At 41.3% G+C, this 22,592-nt stretch overlaps 2 protein-coding genes across 4 annotated transcripts; both read right to left on the bottom strand.

The window, feature by feature from the left end:
- Nucleotides 1–95: 95 nt before the first annotated feature.
- sirt2 (sirtuin 2 (silent mating type information regulation 2, homolog) 2 (S. cerevisiae)) lies at nt 96–12,054 on the bottom strand. 2 transcript variants are annotated; one of them, XM_029171546.3, is made up of 16 exons: nt 11,890–12,054; nt 11,694–11,746; nt 11,310–11,352; nt 10,861–10,971; nt 10,545–10,586; nt 10,348–10,454; nt 10,182–10,238; nt 3,138–3,206; nt 2,930–3,059; nt 2,796–2,855; nt 2,595–2,650; nt 2,433–2,509; nt 2,190–2,241; nt 2,037–2,104; nt 1,827–1,893; nt 96–1,274 (listed from the first exon to the last, which is right to left on the bottom strand). In XM_029171546.3, the coding sequence occupies exons 1-16, from the start codon at nt 11,903–11,905 to the stop codon at nt 1,149–1,151; spliced, it is 1,134 nt and encodes a 377-aa protein (XP_029027379.1). In that variant the 5' UTR covers nt 11,906–12,054; the 3' UTR covers nt 96–1,148. The 2 variants fall into 2 exon arrangements, with proteins under 2 accessions (XP_029027379.1, XP_055369853.1); XM_055513878.1 differs by lacking the exons at nt 11,694–11,746; nt 11,890–12,054 and adding an exon at nt 11,502–11,591.
- A 136-nt stretch (nt 12,055–12,190) lies between these two features.
- dmac2 (distal membrane arm assembly component 2) lies at nt 12,191–15,071 on the bottom strand. 2 transcript variants are annotated; one of them, XM_029171547.3, is made up of 6 exons: nt 14,913–15,071; nt 14,112–14,302; nt 13,893–13,973; nt 13,442–13,581; nt 13,166–13,328; nt 12,191–13,063 (listed from the first exon to the last, which is right to left on the bottom strand). In XM_029171547.3, exons 1-6 carry the CDS (start codon nt 14,928–14,930, stop codon nt 12,913–12,915), a joined length of 744 nt encoding a protein of 247 aa, XP_029027380.1. In that variant the 5' UTR covers nt 14,931–15,071; the 3' UTR covers nt 12,191–12,912. The 2 variants fall into 2 exon arrangements, with proteins under 2 accessions (XP_029027380.1, XP_055369855.1); XM_055513880.1 differs by having other exon boundaries at nt 12,924–13,063; nt 13,134–13,328.
- Between the last annotated feature and the right edge of the window lie 7,521 nt (nt 15,072–22,592).

Genomic DNA, 22,592 nt, shown 5'->3' with positions numbered 1-22,592 from the left:
ACACTGCACGTTCTGTACAGAGATAAAGGCGCAGCTACGTTTTCTTTCTTGCTTCGTTGTCCGCGTTCTCCTCAGAAATGATGAAAACATCAAAGTTGACAAAAGTGTTAAAAGATTTTAATCTTGCAGATTTTAAAGAAATACAAGCATGTTATGTCGTCTTTCAGGGCCTTGAAGGTATTTGGTGAGACATGTTCCTATAGAAACCTGTATAAGCACAAATGTTAACACTTGAATCTCAAGAAATCCGGTTTACTACAACCACATTCAGTTGCTGCTTGCTTGAGCGTCTTGTTTTCAGTTAGAGCCAAGATGCTTTTATTGGTATGAGACTGAGCTTCTGGCTGATTGAAGGATATTGTTGCAGCATATTCGGCTCATTATCCATCTGCACTATAAAGCGTCATCCTGCCATCTGTTTGCTAGCATTTGGCTAAAGGTCAGCAGCACAGCACTATGCAGGTGGACATGTGTCTTAGTACTGTACATGTGTCAGCAGTCCCTTTGTTAGTAAAATCAACAATCCATGCTTGTATTATGAATGATTACCTTATTAGATTATATTCCCATTTTCCCCATTTTCAAGCATTTTATGCTTTTTGTCTTTCTTTATTCCCAAAGATTTGAAAAGCACAAGCTAAATTCATCAAGAAAGCAAGGTTAGTGTTAGAGTCTTTCAATATGTAAAAACATTATTATAGGACATTACAGATCTTACAATGGGATTAAAGCTTCAACACAAACAAATGTTAATAAAACAAAATGAAATATAAAAAGCTTCTATTAGAATGCAACAGCTGGATGACAAACATAATTTCGCAATATTTACTGTAGAAAAGATATGATGACACAACAGAGCATTGCACAACAATGTGTTTAACATATTAGCCATATGGGACATTTTCATGTTTTATGTAGAGCTGTAGATACAACTGAACAATGACACAGAATGAAAAACAGGTCAGAGCAGCAAAGTTAATGCAAAAAAGAGAAACAAATAAAATAATGTAAGTGACTGACATAAGAGCGTAAAATCAAGGGCCATCACATGTTTGGTGGTTATGTAGCAGTTCAGTTTTAGGCAAATGAGAATTTAAATTGTGATAGACTACTAGTACTTTAAAAAAAAATCTTTCTTTTTAAATTTGTTACTCTTCCTTTCTGGGCTCGGATGCAGCTGCAGCTGCAGCTCCTTTGCTATCAGAAGCCTTTTCTTTTTTATTGTCACTCTCAATTCTCGCATGCTCCTTCTTCACCAATTCCTCCAGCTCCGTCTGGAGAAGAACAGAAACTTAATATAACAACAGTCCACAGCCTCACTAAAAAAGAAGGACGGCAACGATGAAAATGTGATTCGAGAAGAGTTTGTGCGTTGCATTTATTACAAGGTGCTTACACACTGGTGAGTTGCAACCACACAGGACATCACACAGGAAAATCGTAAATAGGTTACTTGACACTTAGCAAGTACTCAGCTTTTTTGCTTTTTCTGTATGAGTACAGGGTAAAGCAGGTGTTCTCACATAATACAAATACCTCTAGAGAAAGACAATTCACACCTTTCCCTCGTCTGTTCTTCAAATATAAAACTAGAACCCACAGGTTGTTAGTTCAACGTAAGAAGCAGAGGCACTAAAGACATGAAGTATTATTATAAATTGCTTTAATGTTGTAGCATTTGCAAGAACAATCAATTGCAAAAATCTTGCAAAACCTGAAATTGTACTATATTCATTTTATTTTTAATTACCCATGAGGTCAAATGTGATAATCCAGTGTGATAGTAATGTGCTAAAATTAAAATTACAGTATTAATTTGAACTTGCCTTCCAGCCCAGCAGGTCAGCTAGAGCCAAACAGCCGTCATCACATGTACCAATGTAAGCTACATCCCTGCAGAAACAATACACAATATTCCATCAGGCACAAAACTCCACTTTCACGTTCTGATTCACAGCAATATTAAAACATTTATGACAATAATCCAGTGTTGTCTATAACTATCTACTGTATTAGACTAAGCATCTGTGTGTCACCTGTATGCCTTTTCTGAGTCAAAGTCCATCCCTCCTCCTAAACCAAGCATCCCGAACAGGGGATCAGCCTATACACAGAAACACAGCAAAACAGTAATAGATGCACCGAGGTTCAAAGAAACAAAGGTAAATATGAGACATTAAATACACCACCTGTCCTGCCTTCTCCATGTTAATAAGCAACCTGGGGCAAATTTTTGAAACCCTGAATCATAAAAACAGAAACACAGGCAAGAATTGTGAAAAACAAAAGTGATGACTTATACACGTTAATTTAAAATTATAATTTTATTATTTCTTATACAGTATTTATATTATATGGTATGTTTTGAGCTATGCTTGACTACATTATAAGGCTAGATTTATACTACAGCAGATTTGATTCTGCTTTAGTACCTGCTGACCAGGCTTGCAAAAGGCTGGACTTTCAGAGATGTCCCCATAATGATGAGGAGATCACAGTTAGGAAAGTCCTGACAGTTAAAAAAAACATAATAGGTCAAAATAATTCATTTTTGCCCAGCTGTTACATTATTTCTCTGATTTTAATGTGCTCACCGATTTCATTGAAGTGAAGAATTGAACTGGTAGATTCTCTCCAAAGAAGACAATATCTGGGTAATTACAAACCAGGGGCACATAAGTATGATAACAGAACTGTCTAGAATATTTAGTAAGAAGTGATGCAGAACTATGTAAGGTAATCTAATAAAAATAAACAGCAAAACTAAAAACTATATTGCTAGAAAGAAAAATTACCTGGTTTTACCAAACTACTGCACTTGTCACATCGAGGAATATCATCAGAAAAGACTTTTTCTAAAAGAAAAAGGAGAAAACGTTGAAGTGCTGCTTTTCTCAGGCTTCATATATGAAAACACTTCGAGAGACACCTTTCATCCAGTCCAGGTTGTACTCCTTGCGGCAACAAGAGCTTACACAGTGAGATGTGTAAAATGTTCCATGAGCTTCAATAAGATCCCCTCCTTCAAGTCCAGCCAATCGTTCCAGGGTGTCAATATTCTGATTTAACACATAAATATTTATTTACCACTTAAATAACAACTTCATATTGTGATGCTGAATGTTTCATATTCTTACCTGTGTGTAGCAGCGTCTTAAGACGCCCTTGTCCTTCAGCATCTTTATAAAGTAGTGACAGATGGTCGGCTAAACATAAATAGACGTTTAGCACCAGAGAACAAGAAACATATGTGAGGCAGTTCATTGTTCACAAGACAAGAATTTATAGGGAGAAAATTATGTTATGTTATTGTTATGGGAAAAATTGTCTCTTCCTTATTTCTATGTCTCTTCCTTACTTCTATGCAGTTATTATATGATTTATGACTTATGTTCTGCAATGAATATCTTATGTTTTGTCTTACTGTATGCATTTGACATTTCACCTACATTGTTCAATGGTTGTCTCTGCCTGATAGACTCTCAACTCTAGCTCCCAAACCCAAGGTCAGGGAGTTGTGTTTCTGTCTGTTGAGACTTGGTGCTCCTTTCTCACAGATAGTTGGACGTCAGCAATGCAGGTGTGAGAATGTAAATATCTTCACACACACTGCGACAGGGAGGAGATGGTGCATGTCATTTGATTGGGTTAGAAAGACATTCCACCCTAGTCGGACAGAGAAGCTAAAAGGCAGAAGCAACTTGAGGATCGTGGGCTCTTTGCATCACACCTTCGTGGTGTGTGCAATGATCTCCCCAGCTGGTTTTTGGTTTGTTGATGTGCACGATCAACATCCATGCTTTTTATTTGCTTTCCCCATTATTTTATTTTCTTTATTATTTCAATAAATCGCACAAAAGGACAACTCTCTCATCTGCTTCTTTATGGAAAATTTCCACCACAGAAATTGGCGTCTACGAACAGGATCCCGCAGCAGGTCGTCTGGACGGTGTGACCAGGGACGATAGTCCTGAGGACTAGGGTCGCTCAGCCTCCGAACCTCTACAGACATTCAGAGCTGGGAGGACTGCTCACCCGTCTGGATCGCCTCTGACGAGATCCACGAACTCAGATTCAAACTCAAATCCTAATTTGGCTCAGCTCGGTGAGAGAGATTCCTTTTAATTTGGGAAAAAACAAAAAGAAAATATAACTAGGAAAAGAGATAATATTTCTAAAACGACTATGTGGCTGAAAACATCTAAAATATAATAATTAGGACCAAACAATTTTTTTTTAATTAAAAAACTTAATATTCGGGTAAAAAAATTAATTAGGTCAAAGTGTGCCCTGGTGGTCGAGACGGTGGTTGCTAAGGGTTGGCTCGTGGAACCGAGCTTCCGTCTGTACTGAGGATACAGACATGTTTTTCTGATCTGTGCGTGGTCCACACGTGGGGGACTGAGTATAAAAGACGGCTTCTGAAAGAGGGAGTGCGTTTGCAGAGTGAAGTATTTTCAAGAGACGAGGGCCCCGGGCCTAGAGGAAGTACTTCGTGAAAGACTCTGTCGCCAGATCGGGTTGGTTCCCTTTTTACGGAGACGTCCGATAAAAAGGCATTTTGGGAAGGTTCCGGCCGGAACACATAAAAATCTAAGGCAGAAAACCGCCGGGACTCTGAAAGATGGGTTCGGGGCGATCTAAGTCTCCACCACCAGACTGCAGCATTACAAAAGTAAAAGTAATTAAAAGTAAAAAGTAAATATGGTTATTAGTGCGTTTCATGTTTCCATGAGTGGGAAACTGGTTATGGGTTCAAAAGGAGAATCGCTTAGTGTAAAAGGACATACGCACCTTAAAAGAAAAGTTAGATACAAAAGATGAGATTTGAAAAAGCAAAACTATCAAAACGAAACCCCTAAAAGAAACAAAAGAGAGATGAGAGTAACAGAGAAAAAAAAAAAAAAAGGAGATAACAACTCTGGGGAAGAATTGTTTGCACTCGCCACACACACACACACCACACACACACATATCATGTCAAGAGCAAATGCTCCCATTCTTTCTGCTCTCTATTCTAATGCAGAACTGAGCGCGATGAGGGTAAATCCGGATCTGGACTCCTTTCCCACCATCAGCAGAAGAACCGAAGGAGAAGAAGCGCTAACCAACAACCAGAACAGGGTGGAAGCTCTGACACCACAGCAGCTGGAGGACACAGACCACAGCATGGACGCCTCACTGACCCCACAACGTCTGCAGCCATCACGTTCTGGGCTCATCAGATGAACCAGCTACTACAAGCGTGTGTGTCTGACACAGACATCTGCTTATGACAATCAGCAAAGGAAAACAAGGACAGAGCAACAGCAGAGAAGACGTGCTCTGACACAGACACTGGTTGAAACAACAGGAGAGGCTTCAAACGTGATCGGCCCAAAAGAGCTGCATGCGAGGATCCAGGAAAGGTCTGTCATCGAGGAACAACTGTCCCATTGAAAGGCTTCACCCACTGGCGCTCACATCAGACTGATGGTTGGGGAAGGAGGAAGGTGACGGTTCCTTTTCACGTGACGTACAAGACGGTACCGCAAACACACACACACATTCATACACGCAATGAAGAAACACGCTTACAGCTGATACACGCTCAAATTCATGTTCATGCTTATCTGCTCGCAATGAAGAATCGCTTTCTGCTCAAAAAAAAAATCCCACAGAGTGATTTTTAAATGATGACAAACAGCTAAATGACAACTACTGCATGACTTTACAGTCTGATTGGTTTAAACTATTTTTAACTTGCAACAAATTCAGAATAAAATCCTCCATGTTTCTAAAAAGATTTGTGCACAATATAAGTTTGTCTGGCCAGACGGTAGAAAAACAAAACAGACTATAGGAAGACTGAAACTGACTGAAACAGACTATTAATGACTATTAAAGGGAAGACGACTATTAGAGAGAAGTAATAATAATTACTGTACGTACCAGACTATTAAAGAAAATCTTATTCTTTCACTGTCTTGTGCAACATCTGACAGCAAGACACCTTGAGATTTATTTTTGCTTTCAAACTTGTGCCCAGTTAAATTTTTAGGAAGAGATCTCATGTGTAGTTTAGGTATTTGATTGATTTCCACTCCAGACGGAGTGCAGTTTACATCTACAGACATTCTAAATAATCCCTCTTTTGTTGGTGTTAACTTCAGCTCAGCTGTGCTCCTATCATTGGCTGCTGAGGGGGGGCTGTAACTGAGGCCCTCACACAGGCTGCATCACAGCTTGTTTATGATTTCACACACATACACACAAACTGACCTCAACTTCCCTCTTTTGGGATGAACACAGGTCTGCGCTTGCGATTTCTTCTACTAACGAACAAAAAGATTTTGATGTTTATTCTACAGTTCCACACGTCCCTCTGTGAAAACATGATGGAGACAGATGCAGGACGTGGGTCCTTTCGTGAACAGATGTCAACGGGGTGGAGACTGGTGAACGACTTCCGACCCCATGTGACAAATTCACCTACTTTGCATACTTTTAGAAAACTTTTTTTTTTATTCTGCCTGTCATGCACAACAAACAGTGAACCTCCACATTCTAATGACACACTACATGTTTTTATTTTTATTTTTCAGAGGACGCTCTGACCCAACACTCAGCCTTACAGGAAGCCCTGCTTCCCTGTGACTCACACACATATGATGTAGGTTTGATCAGAGGATGTGAACCAGTGGTCATCACAACTAAATCTGACCACAAACCATGTAAACAACAACACCCTCTTAAAGGAGCCATAGATGGTGTTACTGCAGACACCGCTAAGATACTGAAACATTGGATGCTACAGGCCACAAAGAGCCTGTCTAAATTACAGTTTGTTCAGACAAAGGTTATTTTTCTGGGTCATTGTAATTACAGCTGATGGCAAATCCATCTCACCCAACAGAGTTGAAGCAATTTGAAACCTGCCTAAACCGTGCACGTAAAAACAGCTGATGTCTTTTCTAGGTTTTCGTTCTTATTGTAGGAACTTCATTCCTAACTTTAGTGTCTTTGAGGCCCCACTCAGGGTTCTGATGCAGACGTCTTCATCGTCCACTTCTTGTCTCACGTGGACGTCTGAGGCTGAACAACGTTCACCGACCTCATGCTTGCTCTTCAGTCCGCTCCTACTTTGGGTCTTCCTGATCTGACCCTACGCGACCTTTCACTCAAACAGTGGATGAGAAATCAGGTTGTACGACTTCTGTTCTTTTGTCCTCATACTGTGTTTTTGATTCTTTTGGAATAGATCACATCTTTATACAGCCCGATGGCTTAGATACAACACCACCTTACTCAACATGCTGAACGTTACTATCAAGAGTCCGTCTTAAAGTCTGGCGTCTTAAAGACACTGCTCTGCTCAGGCTGCAGAGTTGATCGCGTTGACTGAAGCTAGTAAACTAGCAGAAGGAGAGTCTGTTACCATCTACACAGACTCCACAGACGCTTGTCATACGTTGGTTCTCTGTGGAAGCATAGGAAGCTTTTGAAGTCTGATTGCAAACCTATCTCACATCATGATTAGGTTCTGCTTTGCTGGACGCTGTACTGCTACAGTACCTACAGCTAATGCTGTTTGGAACTGTCCCACTCACAACATCATTGACAACTGTGTTTCTGCCGACATGCAGCTGCAGACGCTGCTGCGAAGGTCGCTGCCCAACAACCCCTCCCTCTCCTCATCCTTGTTCCCTCTCCTCGTTTCCTCTCTACCCTCTCCTTCCTCTCTCCCTGTGCTTTAAACATTTTGTACCTCACAGGAACGCAGACTCTGGCTGAAGAATGCTTCCACCTGTAGCCATGGAGTCTGGTTTGGGCCTGATGGCAGCCGTGCCGCCCAAACACTTTTTCCCCATAATTCAGATTTCCCAACAGGTGAAAACAGGCGACAGGACCATTACACCATCCAACCAGGGCACTGGGCCATCGTTAAGGAGTTCAGGGGACTCCAAACGGTGGCAAGGTCCCTTCCAGGTCCTCCTGACGACCAAGACGACTGTAAAGATCGCAGAAAGAGTGACTTGGATCCACTCCATCCAGGAAGGTCCCGGATCCAACAGACGACCCTCCATCTACATCTCACGAAGAAAACCACCACTAACGAAAAGAACTGAGAAGGACGACCCTCGCTGTGCTCACACACGCACTGAGGCGAGGCTGCGTTGACCGTTCAGCTAAAGGTGTGAGCCAAGCGCCGCCTGGAGCTGCGCCGGTGAATCACACTATCAGACCATACATCTACACACACGCTCCTAAAAAAACACACACACGAGCAGCCTTGAGTTGCCGACGCTGGACGACGTGTAGACTCTTCACATCACGGAGTGACAGTGACTCAGACGACATTGGGAGGAAACCTGGCGGTGATAACGAATCCCAAGTGTCTCTGTGATCAGCTGATCACAACCTGAAGAACTCCAACGGACAATCAATACTTCAACACACAGGTTGGAAACAATCTAACGCTACTGTTCAACAGGAAGAAGCAGATCGTTGTGAGACATCAATTGTAACCTTGCTGTGTTAGACTTCATTTTATGTTACTTGGATTATTGCCTTTATCATATGATGTTTCCATGTAACTTTACACACTATTTTTGAATGAGAAAATTTCCCATAATTCACAACACTGAGTTTAAATATCCTAAAGTTGATTTGGTGTTTAATTTGCTCACAATCACTTTATTCACTGCTTCAATTAGTTTTATCCTTCATCTACAGATGACAGAGGTTATGAGACAAAACGCATCATCATTCTGGTTAAAATCCCTGAATCTCCTATTCGCTCTAGACGCAAATGTACAATTAAAGATCCGAAAGCATGAAATCTGTCTTAAGAATATATGAAACAGAACCCCACCGGAAACCTATGGCTATCATACATTAATTGTCTTTGTTACATTACAGTCGAATGGCCGTAGACACGTTGTTAGCAGAGAAAAGAGGCGTTTGTGTTATGTTTGGAGAGGCATGTTGTACTTACATCCTGAATAACACTAATTCTAATGGTACTGTGGCGAAGGCGCTCCACGGCCTTCAGAATCTCAGCTAACTCTGGTATAGGTTTTTCCTCTTGGAATTGGCTAGACGAAATGTCTGGAAAATGGAAATCTGTTCTCATGTCCACAGCTGTTTCCTTTATCATTGAGATGGCTATGATTCTCTTGTTTGGTTTTTGCGTTATCCCACTGGTTAAAAGTCTCATCATGCGTGCGACCTCAGCAACACTCTCGTATCAAATGACACAATGCACTATGTTCAAAAATCCCAACTCTAATTCACTTAATGACTTTGATGATGGTCTTAGGCTATCTGATCACGAAATATAATCTGATACAAATATGCTAATGGAGTTATTTTCTTCACATGCCAATACAGCGGTTATTCTTGTATAACTACCCACCAAAACAGCTCCCAACCTTTTGTCCTTAAGTTACCTGCATTTTATGTGAAGGTGTATTTTGAATCTTGATGAGTTAATACCCTTATTGTTTCATTTGCAAGGATCTTTTATTATTACAGAATGTGATGTTGACAATTTTTATTCTTTTAGTGGTTGATTAATGTGTAATCAAAAGGGGGGAGTGTTATGGGAAAAATTGTCTCTTCCTTATTTCTATGTCTCTTCCTTACTTCTATGCAGTTATTATATGATTTATGACTTATGTTCTGCAATGAATATCTTATGTTTTGTCTTACTGTATGCATTTGACATTTCACCTACATTGTTCAATGGTTGTCTCTGCCTGATAGACTCTCAACTCTAGCTCCCAAACCCAAGGTCAGGGAGTTGTGTTTCTGTCTGTTGAGACTTGGTGCTCCTTTCTCACAGATAGTTGGACGTCAGCAATGCAGGTGTGAGAATGTAAATATCTTCACACACACTGCGACAGGGAGGAGATGGTGCATGTCATTTGATTGGGTTAGAAAGACATTCCACCCTAGTCGGACAGAGAAGCTAAAAGGCAGAAGCAACTTGAGGATCGTGGGCTCTTTGCATCACACCTTCGTGGTGTGTGCAATGATCTCCCCAGCTGGTTTTTGGTTTGTTGATGTGCACGATCAACATCCATGCTTTTTATTTGCTTTCCCCATTATTTTATTTTCTTTATTATTTCAATAAATCGCACAAAAGGACAACTCTCTCATCTGCTTCTTTATGGAAAATTTCCACCACAGTTATGTACCTTAAACTGTCCTGGGTAAAGCTCCTTAGCCAAAGTAAAGAATGGTTCTGGATGTTCCTAAATAATAAAAAAAAGTCAGGACATTACTCATACTTAAGAAATTTAAATGTCTCAAAGAATTTGACTAATCTAAACCTAATGATATGATAATGATTTTTTCACAAACCTGGAAGTAATCTATCTGGAAAATAGCCTCTGGATAGGGCAGGTTATATTTCTGCAGGTTTGCATACAGGCCTGTTCCTGGCGAGCGGAAATCAGGGATCCCAGCCGCTGTGAAGAACGTCATAATAAATATATATTGTATAAGTGTATAAGTGTATATAAGTGTGACATTTGTTAAAATAAAGATGAGATACTCACATGTGGATATTCCTGCTCCAACCATACAGATAATGTTTTTACCTGTGTAGAGATAAGACAAAGTTAAATCAATCATGCCTTCACAGCCTTTTAGGTAATTAATACATTCTATTTTTATTTTAGTCAATACTGCTGTCAACTCTATCCTATCCTGTTTTGTCTGTTGTCTTCTATGTCTCTTTGCTGCTGTAAAAGAAAAACATTTCCCCATCGTGGGATTAATAAAGTCGCATCTTATGAATATAGTCTACCTCAGTCAGCCATGGTGTATGGACGCTAATGTAAGCCACATAACATAAAGCAGACACAAACTTACATTTGCCACTGTTTATGTAGTGCGCCACTCCACTCAGTGTCAATTCATCCAGAACTTTATCTGCTGAGCCAAGGCCCAAGGTGCTGGAGAAGAGATTCCGCAGGAAGTCCACTGTGAACAAAATCAATAAGCTTAAAACTCTTAGTAAGTACACAGTATCTCTAGTATGTTTATCAAATGATTACATAGCATCTAAAATAGTAGAGCAAAGGGATAAATTGTGAGTGAATATTAAATTAGGCATCTGCTGATGTTGCAATTAGGTTACTTTTTGATCCAAAAATTACTATTACTTTTATTTATGATTTGGTTATTTCACATATGTTATGTGACTAAAATCATATATGACATATATGACTAAAATCATATATGACATTATTAACAATAAAAAGTACAACAACAAAGTTCACCAGTACTTTGTTACACATGTCCTACGTTTGTTTACTCACTCTCTCCTGCAGCCTCGTCTTCGCTGCTGTCGTCGGATAGTTCCTACATGTGAAACAACACAGCATTAATTGGTGGAAAGAACAGATTTAGGAGTCACCTCTTTGTCATTAAAGCGTTAATAACGCGCATGTTCCGTCAGTGTTTAGATGTTTTACAGCAAATTACGCCTTGTAAAAATGTAAAGACAATACATTGAGAAAACATTGTCCAGGCATCGACAAGGGCAGCTTTTCCTGCTTCAAACATCTGGCGTAGCTATGAGGAACCAGTGCGGTATTCGGAAGTCGCTCACGAGTTAAAACTTGAACACCAGTCTACAGCTGGGTACCATGAACCACACCCTAACTACGACCGAACTCAGGGATAGGAAATTGTACCCTTACCTGTGGGTCAGGTGTGACCTCCTCCTCCTCCTCTTCTACTTTTTTAGAATGTTCTACGAATGCAAAATTGAACACCAGCTGAAACGTTGACTCATCGTAAACTGTAAAGTTAGCTTTGCAGCTACTGTAGCTACACTAACGAGACGCACTGTTCCCAGCACCGTATCTTAATTCTCACGTCAGACAGTCACCCTACCTGATGCGTCAGACATTATCCGTCTAATGTGACCCTTTACCCTGAAGGGTCCGAGTGGCAATTTATTTCAAGTGTTTTCCCCGCAGCAGTGTCAGAAAACTACTGTACTGTAGCTATCAAGCACTCAGCTGTTCCGTCGTGTTGGTGTGCGTCAAGTATAAGGTCCGTGCTCGCTGTGACCCACTTCACAGGAAATATTAGTTCCTATGGCGAATCTATATTTTACGCTTTTTATCAATGTTATCCGAATCAGCACATACAATATGATTTACTGTTAATAATAGAATTACGAGAAGCGGGATCTGTTTCTGGATTTTAATTACAAACCTGGTTGTCATTGCTGTAGAAATGTACTGTATGTCCCAGTGAGCGTTCAGCCACATCATCTCTACAGGAGCAGGGTCCAACTCTGCTGCACTGCACAGCTCACACTGGATTAATGGCTTTACTTTGCTCATTTAAGCTTCCACACATACATGAAGATTAGAAATACATACAGACACACAGTCATGTGTTGCTGTGTGGTTCCCACAGTCTGTCAAACATAGACATGGATTATAATATTAAACAAATAGGTCTTTCTTTGGTAAATTATTCATATTTATATTTGAACAGTAAAGTAAAATATTACCAGCAGACTGTGATCAAAAAGATGACAGTGACAGTATTCCTTGAAAGTAAATACAAATACATTTACATTATACATAATTGTATGCCGCCAATGTCCATTCAGATTTTAGTCTATATCCAGTCGACCCTGCAGGAGTTTTAAAAACTTTTTATGGGCTAGCTCTCTGACGAATCTAAGCTGCCTGTGTCAGTAAGTGAAAATAAGCGTGTGACAGCTGAATTGTTCAAATGTTTTCTTTGTAAGCATGTTTGCTCCTTTAGAAGCCCTTTCTGTGGTGACACTTCTTTATTAACAGAGCTTTAAGTGGAGACTCAGTCAGTTCATGCCCTACATACAATAAGCCTCTGATAACGGACCCCTCTCATGCTCTACTTCTATCCCTGCATGGGATCCTACATCTTCTCTGCGTCTTGCTGCTTAAGGTTGTGGTCATAGCCGGTAGCAGTGATCTGGCAGTGCGGCAACATTTCCTCCAGCAGGATGATGACCAACCCAGGACACGAAATCCCAGGAAGAGATGACACGTCCAGACGCCGCAGTCCCCTGCAGGGCATACAGAATATTTAAAAAGTCATTTCACAAAACAGCAGTGTTACGTACTTGTCTGTAATACCTAGACTATGATGTCAGTGTTGAGATAGTTACTTTAGATTCCTTAGTGCAGCCAGGCCGCCTGTAGTGATTTGTGGACAGTGAGAGATGTCCAGTTCCTCCAGACAGTTCTGAAACACATGGAGCCTGCCCAAAAACCAGTCATCCACTTCTGGACATCCTCTTAATGACAGAGTTTTCAATGACTGCTGTCCAACTGAGGGAAGACAAATCAGAAAAAAAACATTGGATTAGTAAAATACATTAAAACACACGTGTTTTACCAGCACCTGAGAGAAAAAGAGTAAAATAAAAGTAGATGCTCAGTACCCAGGTTGTCCAGTCCTCTGTAGTTAATGACAGTGTAACTCATGTCTACTTCCTCCAGAGGGGTGTCTTTGTATGTCAAGAAATCCCAGTTGAACTTGCCCCTCTGGTTTGCACGGAACCAGTCTGTCTGTCCAGTGTATCTGAGAACACAGCACAGATGACCACATGAAAACAGCACGAGGTGGCAGAAAAATAACTTATGCGCTATATAATAACTGCCAGTCTGGGATGTGTTTAGAGTATTTGCATTCATTTAAAGAAGATATTTTTAGCTCTAGGTGACTTAAATGCTTGATCAACAGTCTTGAACAGATGAATTGTTACTAATTATGAGGGAAAATTCAATTGTATGGCTACTAATTCCATGTTTCTGCATAGAACCTGGAGGTTGACATGAACAAAAATAATACAAATAAACAAGGAAAAAACAATTACGACTATTGCCACTTACCTAAATCCTCCCCTCATGTTCAAGACAAAATGCCCAGCTGCTATGTCTGACCCATAAAACTGCTCAGTGAAGCCATAGTAGCTGTGCAAGACAGAAACAAAAGCCAGTTATGTGTCTGCAGTAAGCTTACAAACTGTCTCTGTGATGGACCAGATGCAGTTGACTCTAATGTGCCCTGGACTGATGCATCTCCAAGTTTAAGACAGCTTAGATATTTACGCATTCTTTTTCTGGATCCCCTCCTTCTTCATACGGACACTCCACTCCAGGAGCTCCTCTACATCATAGAAACGCTGGGTGAGGAAGCGGAGCAGCCTCCTGTGCAAAGGAGGACGAGAAACTGAGCTGGAGCTACTCAGTTGCCTAGCAACACGGAGCAGAGCCAACCGCTGGCAACATCTGTGAAGAGACTGCGCAAGACAAAAACATTAAGAACAACTGTAGTAAAATATTGTAATAGAACTACAACAGTATTACCCATAAGGTATATTTAAAGTACCAAATGTGAAGGCAGGGACAATGCCGAAAAGCCCATGTTCATTGGTGGAGTAAAGTGTAAACCTCAATGCTGCAGATGGTAAATGTCGAGATCATTTTAATAAATAATAATTTACTGATAGCGTAGATTTTAAATCTACGTTTGCAAAATGAACCAGCAATGTAAACGGATCCAGGTGGATCCCATCCAGACATAAACGTATACGTGAATCTAATAAATGATATCAAGTGTATGCCACGGTGTTATGATGCAATCAGGCCACGAGCTTTTGCGTCAGTCTCTCTAAACCCTAATTATCCAAAAATAACGTATGTGATTCATTTAAATACCCGTCTAACTATCGATGATAAATATTGAGACTGTCGAGGATAAAGTAAAACTTGAGTCGACTCGATTAAAGAATCGCAACAAATACGGAGACTAGCCGCATAGCTGGAGTGACTACGCCAGAGATAAATATCCATTTAAGATTTTATTTGTTCGCAGTGAAGAAAATGAACGATATTTGAAGGGTAACTTACCGAAAAGAGAGCCGCCATGATTCGACGGAACGCCGTAAGGGACAAACGTAGCGTTTCCTATTTCAGACAGTTGTTTCTTCTGTCTGTCGAGAGGTGGCGACACAATCACGCGTCTGACCGTAGAAATCTAAATTAAACAAAACTAAACCACAATTTATATATTGTAACGTCATACAAAAATCGCATTTCAGGCTACACTGCAGCACACAGCTTATCAGGTACCCTCAGGAATAAGAGATGATGGTGATGATGGGCAGCAGCTAATCATAGATAACAATATTAAATGCTTTTGCACATTTTCTGTTTCTTACTCTTACCTGCTTCTCTTTCACAACCTTGATTTCACATCACAAATACATTGCTGCATTTTTTCGTTTCAGTTTCTACTAAAAAGAAGAAATCCAGGGGACATGAATCAACCTTCACACTATTCCACCCGGATAACTGAGAATCTCCACCAACATCGCTGCCGTTTTAAAAAACACAGTAGAGCCTCAAATATTTCAGGTTAGACACATAAACAGAATCAGTCATTAAAATCACGCCAAAACTTGAAAAAAATAATCGTCAGGCTTTCAGGTAATTACCACGCATTTAGAGTCCCTCCTCAACTTGGGGCTTACGATACTTAGTTGGATTTGTAACTGAATCTTGATTAGGTATTTCATTATTTTACATCTTCAATAGAAAGCTCAGAAATGAACATTAGTGTCTGGAGCCAATCTCTCATATTCAGAGTGTGACGTGGCAGACGGCTGGTACTTGGTGGCTTCTGTGGGTTTTGGCAGAGAGAAGGAACATGACGAGGTAAATCAATGGCTCACACAGTGCACATGTTTCTTGTGATCAGCCTATACAGTATGTAAACAAAACACACTGTCAGGAAAACGTTAGTGCTTGATGGTAGGATCCTGATTTGACACTTGTATCACGTTTAGGAGGTGTCTAAATACTCGGGAAACACAAAGTCAGGAAAACTGTTTACAATTCATTAGCTCCTTGGCATAAGTTGGAGAGATTACAAGAGGGATGGAAAGATGTAGGAAAAGGCCATGTGTGTGTGGATCCTGAGCAAATCACATTACCGAAGGCTTGATTGAATGAACATATGGACCAATGAAGAAAGAGTGACTGGTGGAGGGAATGAATGAATTGATTAGGGGGTGGATGATGGAACAGATGGATTGCTCACGGGACCAGATTTTCAGTGCTGCAACAGTAGGGACAGATTGACAGTGTGTGTTTGTAAACCTAATGTGTGTGTGTTAGTACAAGGGTGGGCAAACATGTGTATCTGGACTCCTACCAATTGATTTTTATGGATTTTGATTTGTTTGAGCTATACAAAAATTAAATATTGTCTGATTTGGTCGATCTTGCCCAGGCAGAGATGACAATTTATCTTTCATCCAAACCCTTGGGGATAATTGGGAGTTCATATTTTTGAAATTCACTTTACTTTTATTGATGGGTTTTTCATCCGTGTGGTTGACATGCTGTTCATAACCCATCTGTTTGCGTCTATGGTGAGTTTTTATTGGGGCTTAATAAAACTTTTGTTATGATTCAGGCCAAAAAAGCATAAAGCCTTTGTCAAAGAAGTATTTAAGATGGCAAAGGAAACCACATCCCCAAATACACTTTAAAACATTTATAAATTACATAAATGTTTATGAAATAATATACAGTAATACTGTTTAAAGTACAATTAAAGGACCAAGTTCAGAGCCTTGTGGCACTCCATTGGTTATTGTCTTCTCTATCTTAATAACATGCATAAAGCTACTACTGAGTGGTCTAATTCAGTGAATCAGACTGCATGACTTAATTAAATAATTGACAGGCACCTTCAGTACGATGTTCTGGATGTCTTCTCACAGGGCTAATGGATGGGTGGAAGGATCAATAATTAATAGAGTGGCATATTTTTAGCAGATTCGTCAATAATGAAAATATTCATTAGTCACATTCCTAACTTCTTATTATGCAACTATGCTAACATTTGCATACTAAAATTATAAACTACATATAAATTTTCTTTACACGCATACAGTAGTTCACAGGTTCTTGTCTACAAGCGTTTGGGAGCAGCAGAAAACGCTTCAACAGTTGTGTTAGCCAATAAAGTCAGATATCTCCTAATAGCTGCTCTCCTGTGGCTTCCTACTTTTTATTGTGAGTTCCGTTAAGTGAAGACCCAATGGGAAAGCCATTAGCCACTGGTTTTCTCTCTTGTTCTTTCTCTCTGACCCCGCCACTTCCCTTGGCAATTTCTGCCGAGATGTGGCGAGGACACACACACACACACACACACACACACACACACACACACACACACACACACACACACACACACACACACACACACACACACACACACACACACACACACACACACACACACACACGCGTCTCGCTCATATAACACACGCACTGCAGTATTCTCAAGACCATTACAGCTGTCAGGTTTGTTTTGTTTTGACCAGCTCCCATAAGGACAGAGGAGTGTGTAAATCCACCCCCTTGGATGGAGCCATTAGTGGTCGGCCGCACGGGGCCAGTTACTTAAAGCTCACGTTGAGAGACAGTCACTTGGGGGGCAACCAAGGGGCACAATGGGCATCACAAGTGAAATCAGTGCTTAGATTTCAGATTCGCATAGATGTTACTGCATTCGTTCTGTACAATGCCATGAAACATACATCAAATGAAGGTACATAATATAAATGTGTTTTCTTTCATATCTTATATATGAAAATCTATTGTTATATATTTTTAACTTTTACACATTTGACCATTATTCAATCTGTCTGCACAGGATAGATTACACTTTGTTATCTCTCCTTTCCACATATCTGTACTGATTTACATCGACAGAATTAATTACCATGGTGACGGCCCAACCCGCTGCGCTGTTACAAAGCATCATTATCTTATGGGGAGGTGTCACTCAGAATAGCACGCTGTCCAAAAATAGCAGGAGCTGAGCGGAGCGTGTCGCAGGGAGGAAACGGCAATGAATGAAAAACCATGATACACCTAAAGTCGCTGCCGTTCCCTCCGATTGGTCACGGACGGACGCAAGAAGTGGCCGGACGCAGACTCAGACATGATGAAGAGATGCTCTTTAAAGCGATCTCCCGTGAGCACGGTGTGACCCTTGAGGAGGCGTAATGAATGTGGACCATTAAAACACACGGCGGGTTTGGACCTTCCTGTCAGAGTTACGGCTGGTTTCTCTAAATCACTTCACGTCGCTGACACACACACACACACACACACACACACACACACACACACACACACACACACACACACACACACACACACTGAACGCATCTGCAGCATCTTGCCTGTTCGAGCCTCTCATCTCTCCCTGAAACACAGACGCCGTACGTGTTGTGTTTATGTCTGTATAAGGATTCCCATTAGGCTGAAGAGAGTGTTAGCTACACAGCAGCACATCAATAATGCAGAACAAATAAAAGGTATTTTCTTTCTCTACACAGCAGCTACATGAGCTGCGATGCATCAGATGTAACCTGTAAACCGGTGGCTGCAATGAAACGACTGATGAAAGGCTGCTCAAGTGTTTTGCCTTGGAGGGAAACTTCCAGCGTACAGAAGTTCATTTTGTCCGCGACACATGCAGGAGTACGTTCATTCACTGTTGTCAGAAGTGAATTATGATGTCTTTTACATTAGGGGCTATAAATAGATCGAGCCAAATTAGATTCACTGCATTATAGATTTGTGTCATTACACTTTTTGTGTTTTCCCATTTCCTCTCTGCCTTTGTTCCTCTCGCACTTCGCACCCAGTGCAATCATCTCCCCATCATCTCTCCCCCCACACGCGGTCTTCACACATGCAAGTCAGGGGTTTTTAATGTATGACTTCAGCTCATGCATTTTAATTTCCGAGCACGTTCTCCGCGCCTAATCTCCCTCTCTCGCTCCGTCTCTGTCAGCAGAACACCGAGGTGCGTTCATGGTCTGCGTAACGGGCGCACGCACTTCCACGCCGCTGCAAAGCACACATGCAGATGAATACGTGTCAGCACAGAAACAGCGGGCGAGGGAGGACGCGATTATTCAAAGACCCGAGCTGCAAATCTTGAATAACTAATGACATTTGTATTCTGGCTGTTCTCCTCCGGTGTTATCAGTCATTCTCTGTCTTTCTACTCCGCTATGGCTTCATTAGGCTGATAATAAGCGTCCTGGCTGCATGTCAACCAGCCAATATCAGCCTGTATTGACACCGGGATTGAATAACCTCAGAGGAGACAAACCTGTTTCACCACATGTCCTCTACCTGATAAAATGTTCAAGTTGCTACTGTGGTTCTCTTCCACATGACTTTGGAAGTATTAAGGGGCAAAAATAAATAAATAATTGAATGCATTTATTATCTAAAACAAATTTAATCCAATTAACCTAGATGTTAATACACAGGGTTCACCACATCTCTGAATATTTGCTATGCTGATTCTAAAGCGCTGTCATACACTCAGTGTCAGTGTTATTCATGTACATGAGGCACCAAAGCCGTCTTTGAGAATATGAGCGATTGCATAATCTACCAATCTTTTTGTTTTCTTCTGTAACATCGCGCTCCTCACACAAATCGTCAGCCTTTGCTCTTTCAGGTGATAAGCTGATTAGTGCGATGCCAGCCTCCTGCTACTGGCAGACACACAGCGGGAGGTTGTTTTTTTTTTTTTAAGCTGAGCACAACACTCGTCTGAATCGCTGATAGGTTGCGCTGTCCGCTGCACACAGGTCTGTGAATACAGTTGAAGATTATCCCGCTGTTTCCAGAAAATAATTTCACGCCGAGGTTTGATTTATTCCAGCAGATCGCCAGACATTCATGCGTTTTTATTGGGTGAGCGGACAGAAAACCCAAATCTCTGCAGGGACTTCTGCTAAACACATGTTTTATATAAGAGCATACAATATTCATTGAGACACGTTTGCGCTTCTTCTCCTCAAAAGCGATTATGTGCATGTACATACTGACCAACATTGAACCCATCGGCGTTGCCTTGATGGGTTTTTGTTTTTTTCGCCCTCACATGATCGACTCCACCAACCACAGAACCAAAGCTCACTGACTATTGGCTAGTCGGTCTGACAGGCGCCATCTGTAGTCGTCTCATGACTGCTTTGTGCTTTTCAACACTAACGTGACTGTGGCATCAGTCGCCTGAAATATTCCCCAACACGCTCAGACCTTTTCCCACTGAGTGGAAGTGACGTTAGTAAAAGCCCTCTGAGATGAACGTGTGATTTGGGATCTTATAAATAACCCTGGCTCGATTTGTTAGTGCGCTCGCGCTTCTCTCGCACAAACAGAGCCTCTCCACAGCGTCACAGCAGAGAGCCCAGCTGCAGCTCCCACAGTTCATGACGGCTAAGTGTGACTTACTGTACGCTCGATGTGCCAAACGGCACGCGCTGACAATGCTTCTGACTCCTGGCGATTCTCGGTGCTCGTTAACTGACAAGCATCCACCTATTCAAGTCTCTCAGCTGCAGCTGTGCTTTCCGTGCTGTGACAGGTCAGTGAAGAGTCTTTGGAAAATACATGCCAGTGTTTGCACTGCAACAAATGTATGTTTGACAGGTGAGTGTGTTCTATTTATGCAGCCTGTCTAAATCTGGGTGAAGCCATTATCAAGGGACCCTGGCTTCATCTAATTCACGTCAGCGCAAAGTTAGACAGACGCGGAAAATAAAATAAGCAGAGCAGCCTAAACTACATGAAAATTGCTCTTCCCAAATAGTCGAGCATTTACACATCCAGCAGAAACAGAACTATTCAATTTCTTTTTGCTCGTCTCATGTTTCACAGCCAATGTCTCGTTCGTGAAATCTAGCGAAACAAGTGCAATAAATCAAACCGTATCAGACAACTTCCCATCAGATAGTCCGAGGATGTTTTCAGGATTCGGTCGCGCTGAAGAGCGAGGAAACCGCGGCGCGTCTCCACTTTCTATTCCTCAGCACAGCGAGGCAGAAGGAACGAAGGCTAAATATCAGGCAAAGGGAGAGCAATTTATTTTCACGCTTCAAGGAACGCTATATGTCATTTTAATGAATCACTGATTCCTCATCTGTTACTGAACTTCATGCAAAAAATAATACGTCAAGTGAATGCTCGGGATCACGCGGTGCCCAGGAAAGCCAGCGCGGCCTCACGACATTTCTCATGATGATGGTTATAGGATGCGATGGCTTCCATGATAACAGATCGCAGCGTAAACAAACTCAATCCTCGTCCGTGGCCCGTGTTGTTTTCTCCCTCTTCCCAGCGTGTCATCTATCTGTTTGCCCTTCACACACCTCCCTGACAGTTTTATCATTGTCCTCCCCTTCCTGTGCTTATCTGTTCCCTCTGACATACCCATATGTCTCTTCAATTTCCTCTTCCACCCTTCACCCAGCCGTGCAGCCATCCATCCATCCATGCGGCTCAACCGTACTCATCATCTCTTTCACCCACTTCCTCGTCACCCTCCCCGCCTCGGGCCTTCATCTCACTGATGTCAGGTTCAGTAGAAATTCACGGGTTCTAACATAAAGAGCAGATATACTTGCAAATATCTTTAAAAGGTGTCTAATGGGTTCTGTTTCTCTGCTTCTGGTCATCCCACCCTCTGCATCCACGCGCTCCACCAGACCCTACTTTATCATGTTGAAGCACAGAGGCTGAAAGCTAATTAACACGGCTAATAGTGCTCAGCCATGATTTTTATGTCATGTGAGCACCAGCGGCATTGAGGCGGACTGGAGGAAGAAAAATACCGCATCTTTCTGTTCATCTGCATCCACTTTATGCTGTGATGTTGCTGCTACTGCAAACAACTAACAACTAAACTTTCAAAGCTTTCTGTATCTACTTCAATTAAGAATGTCGACAGCATCTGGGTTATTGATTAGTATTGTATTGTCTCATCCTTCTTCTTGGAGTACATGGTTTAATATTGAATAGATTTATTGCTCGGTCAGAATGACAAGTATAATTGCAGTAGTGTCGTCCAGTAAATGGGCTTAACATTAGCGCTTTATGGAGGAAAGGAGGCAAAACGCCTGCTGTGATATCTTTTACTGCTTGAACTCTATCTGCCAACGTGTTGATTTTGCAGGTGAAACCCAACCTCGGACCTATTTCACAGTAGATGTCCTCAATGACAGAGCTATTGTGTGAGTCCAAAGTGGAGCTCGAAGTGAGTGGACAGCTATTATCTGCATAGAGGGAGACAATCTCATTTCCTGTGGCTATTGAATGGCTCAGCGCTGTACGCACTGTACGTCACATAGTATCATAGAGGCTACTCTGGGTTTGAAACAAACATAAATAACAATAAATAAATAAATAAATAAATAAAAAGCTCCAGAAAAAGGTCATCAGAATCAAGAAATTTCTTTTGCTTATCATTTCCTTGTGCTCATATATAATGTAAATGCTGTGCAGAGCATAAATCAAGAGGGTTTAGGTCGCCCTCTCACCCCACACATGATTTATGCCATTTCATCTGTTTGCAGTCCACACTGAGCGTGCAGTAGCTTTAAAATGAACCAAGCCATTATAAAGTCCATATGTAACAGGAAAATGAATGTATTATATGACGAGTACCCAGGATAAAACAATAGCATAATAGTGTGGCTGTAG

The sequence above is a fragment of the Betta splendens genome, chromosome 13, assembly GCF_900634795.4.
Source record: "Betta splendens chromosome 13, fBetSpl5.4, whole genome shotgun sequence".
NCBI lineage: Eukaryota > Metazoa > Chordata > Actinopteri > Anabantiformes > Osphronemidae > Betta > Betta splendens.
The sequence above is the reverse complement of the archived record's forward strand: the minus strand, read 5'-3'. Positions and strand labels throughout refer to the sequence as shown.

What these genes read in the sequence shown, in the direction of transcription:
- sirt2 (XM_029171546.3), bottom strand. An exon ending in TTTGCAAGCCTGGTCAGCAG is followed by an intron (nt 2,242 to 2,432) that starts GTACTAAAGCAG and finishes TTTATGATTCAG; the next exon opens with GGTTTCAAAAATTTGCCCCA. An exon ending in GACTCAGAAAAGGCATACAG is followed by an intron (nt 1,894 to 2,036) that starts GTGACACACAGA and finishes TTGTTTCTGCAG; the next exon opens with GGATGTAGCTTACATTGGTA.
- dmac2 (XM_029171547.3), bottom strand. An exon ending in CAGAGGACTGGACAACCTGG is followed by an intron (nt 13,329 to 13,441) that starts GTACTGAGCATC and finishes GTCTTCCCTCAG; the next exon opens with TTGGACAGCAGTCATTGAAA. An exon ending in GCTGCACTAAGGAATCTAAA is followed by an intron (nt 13,064 to 13,165) that starts GTAACTATCTCA and finishes TATGCCCTGCAG; the next exon opens with GGGACTGCGGCGTCTGGACG.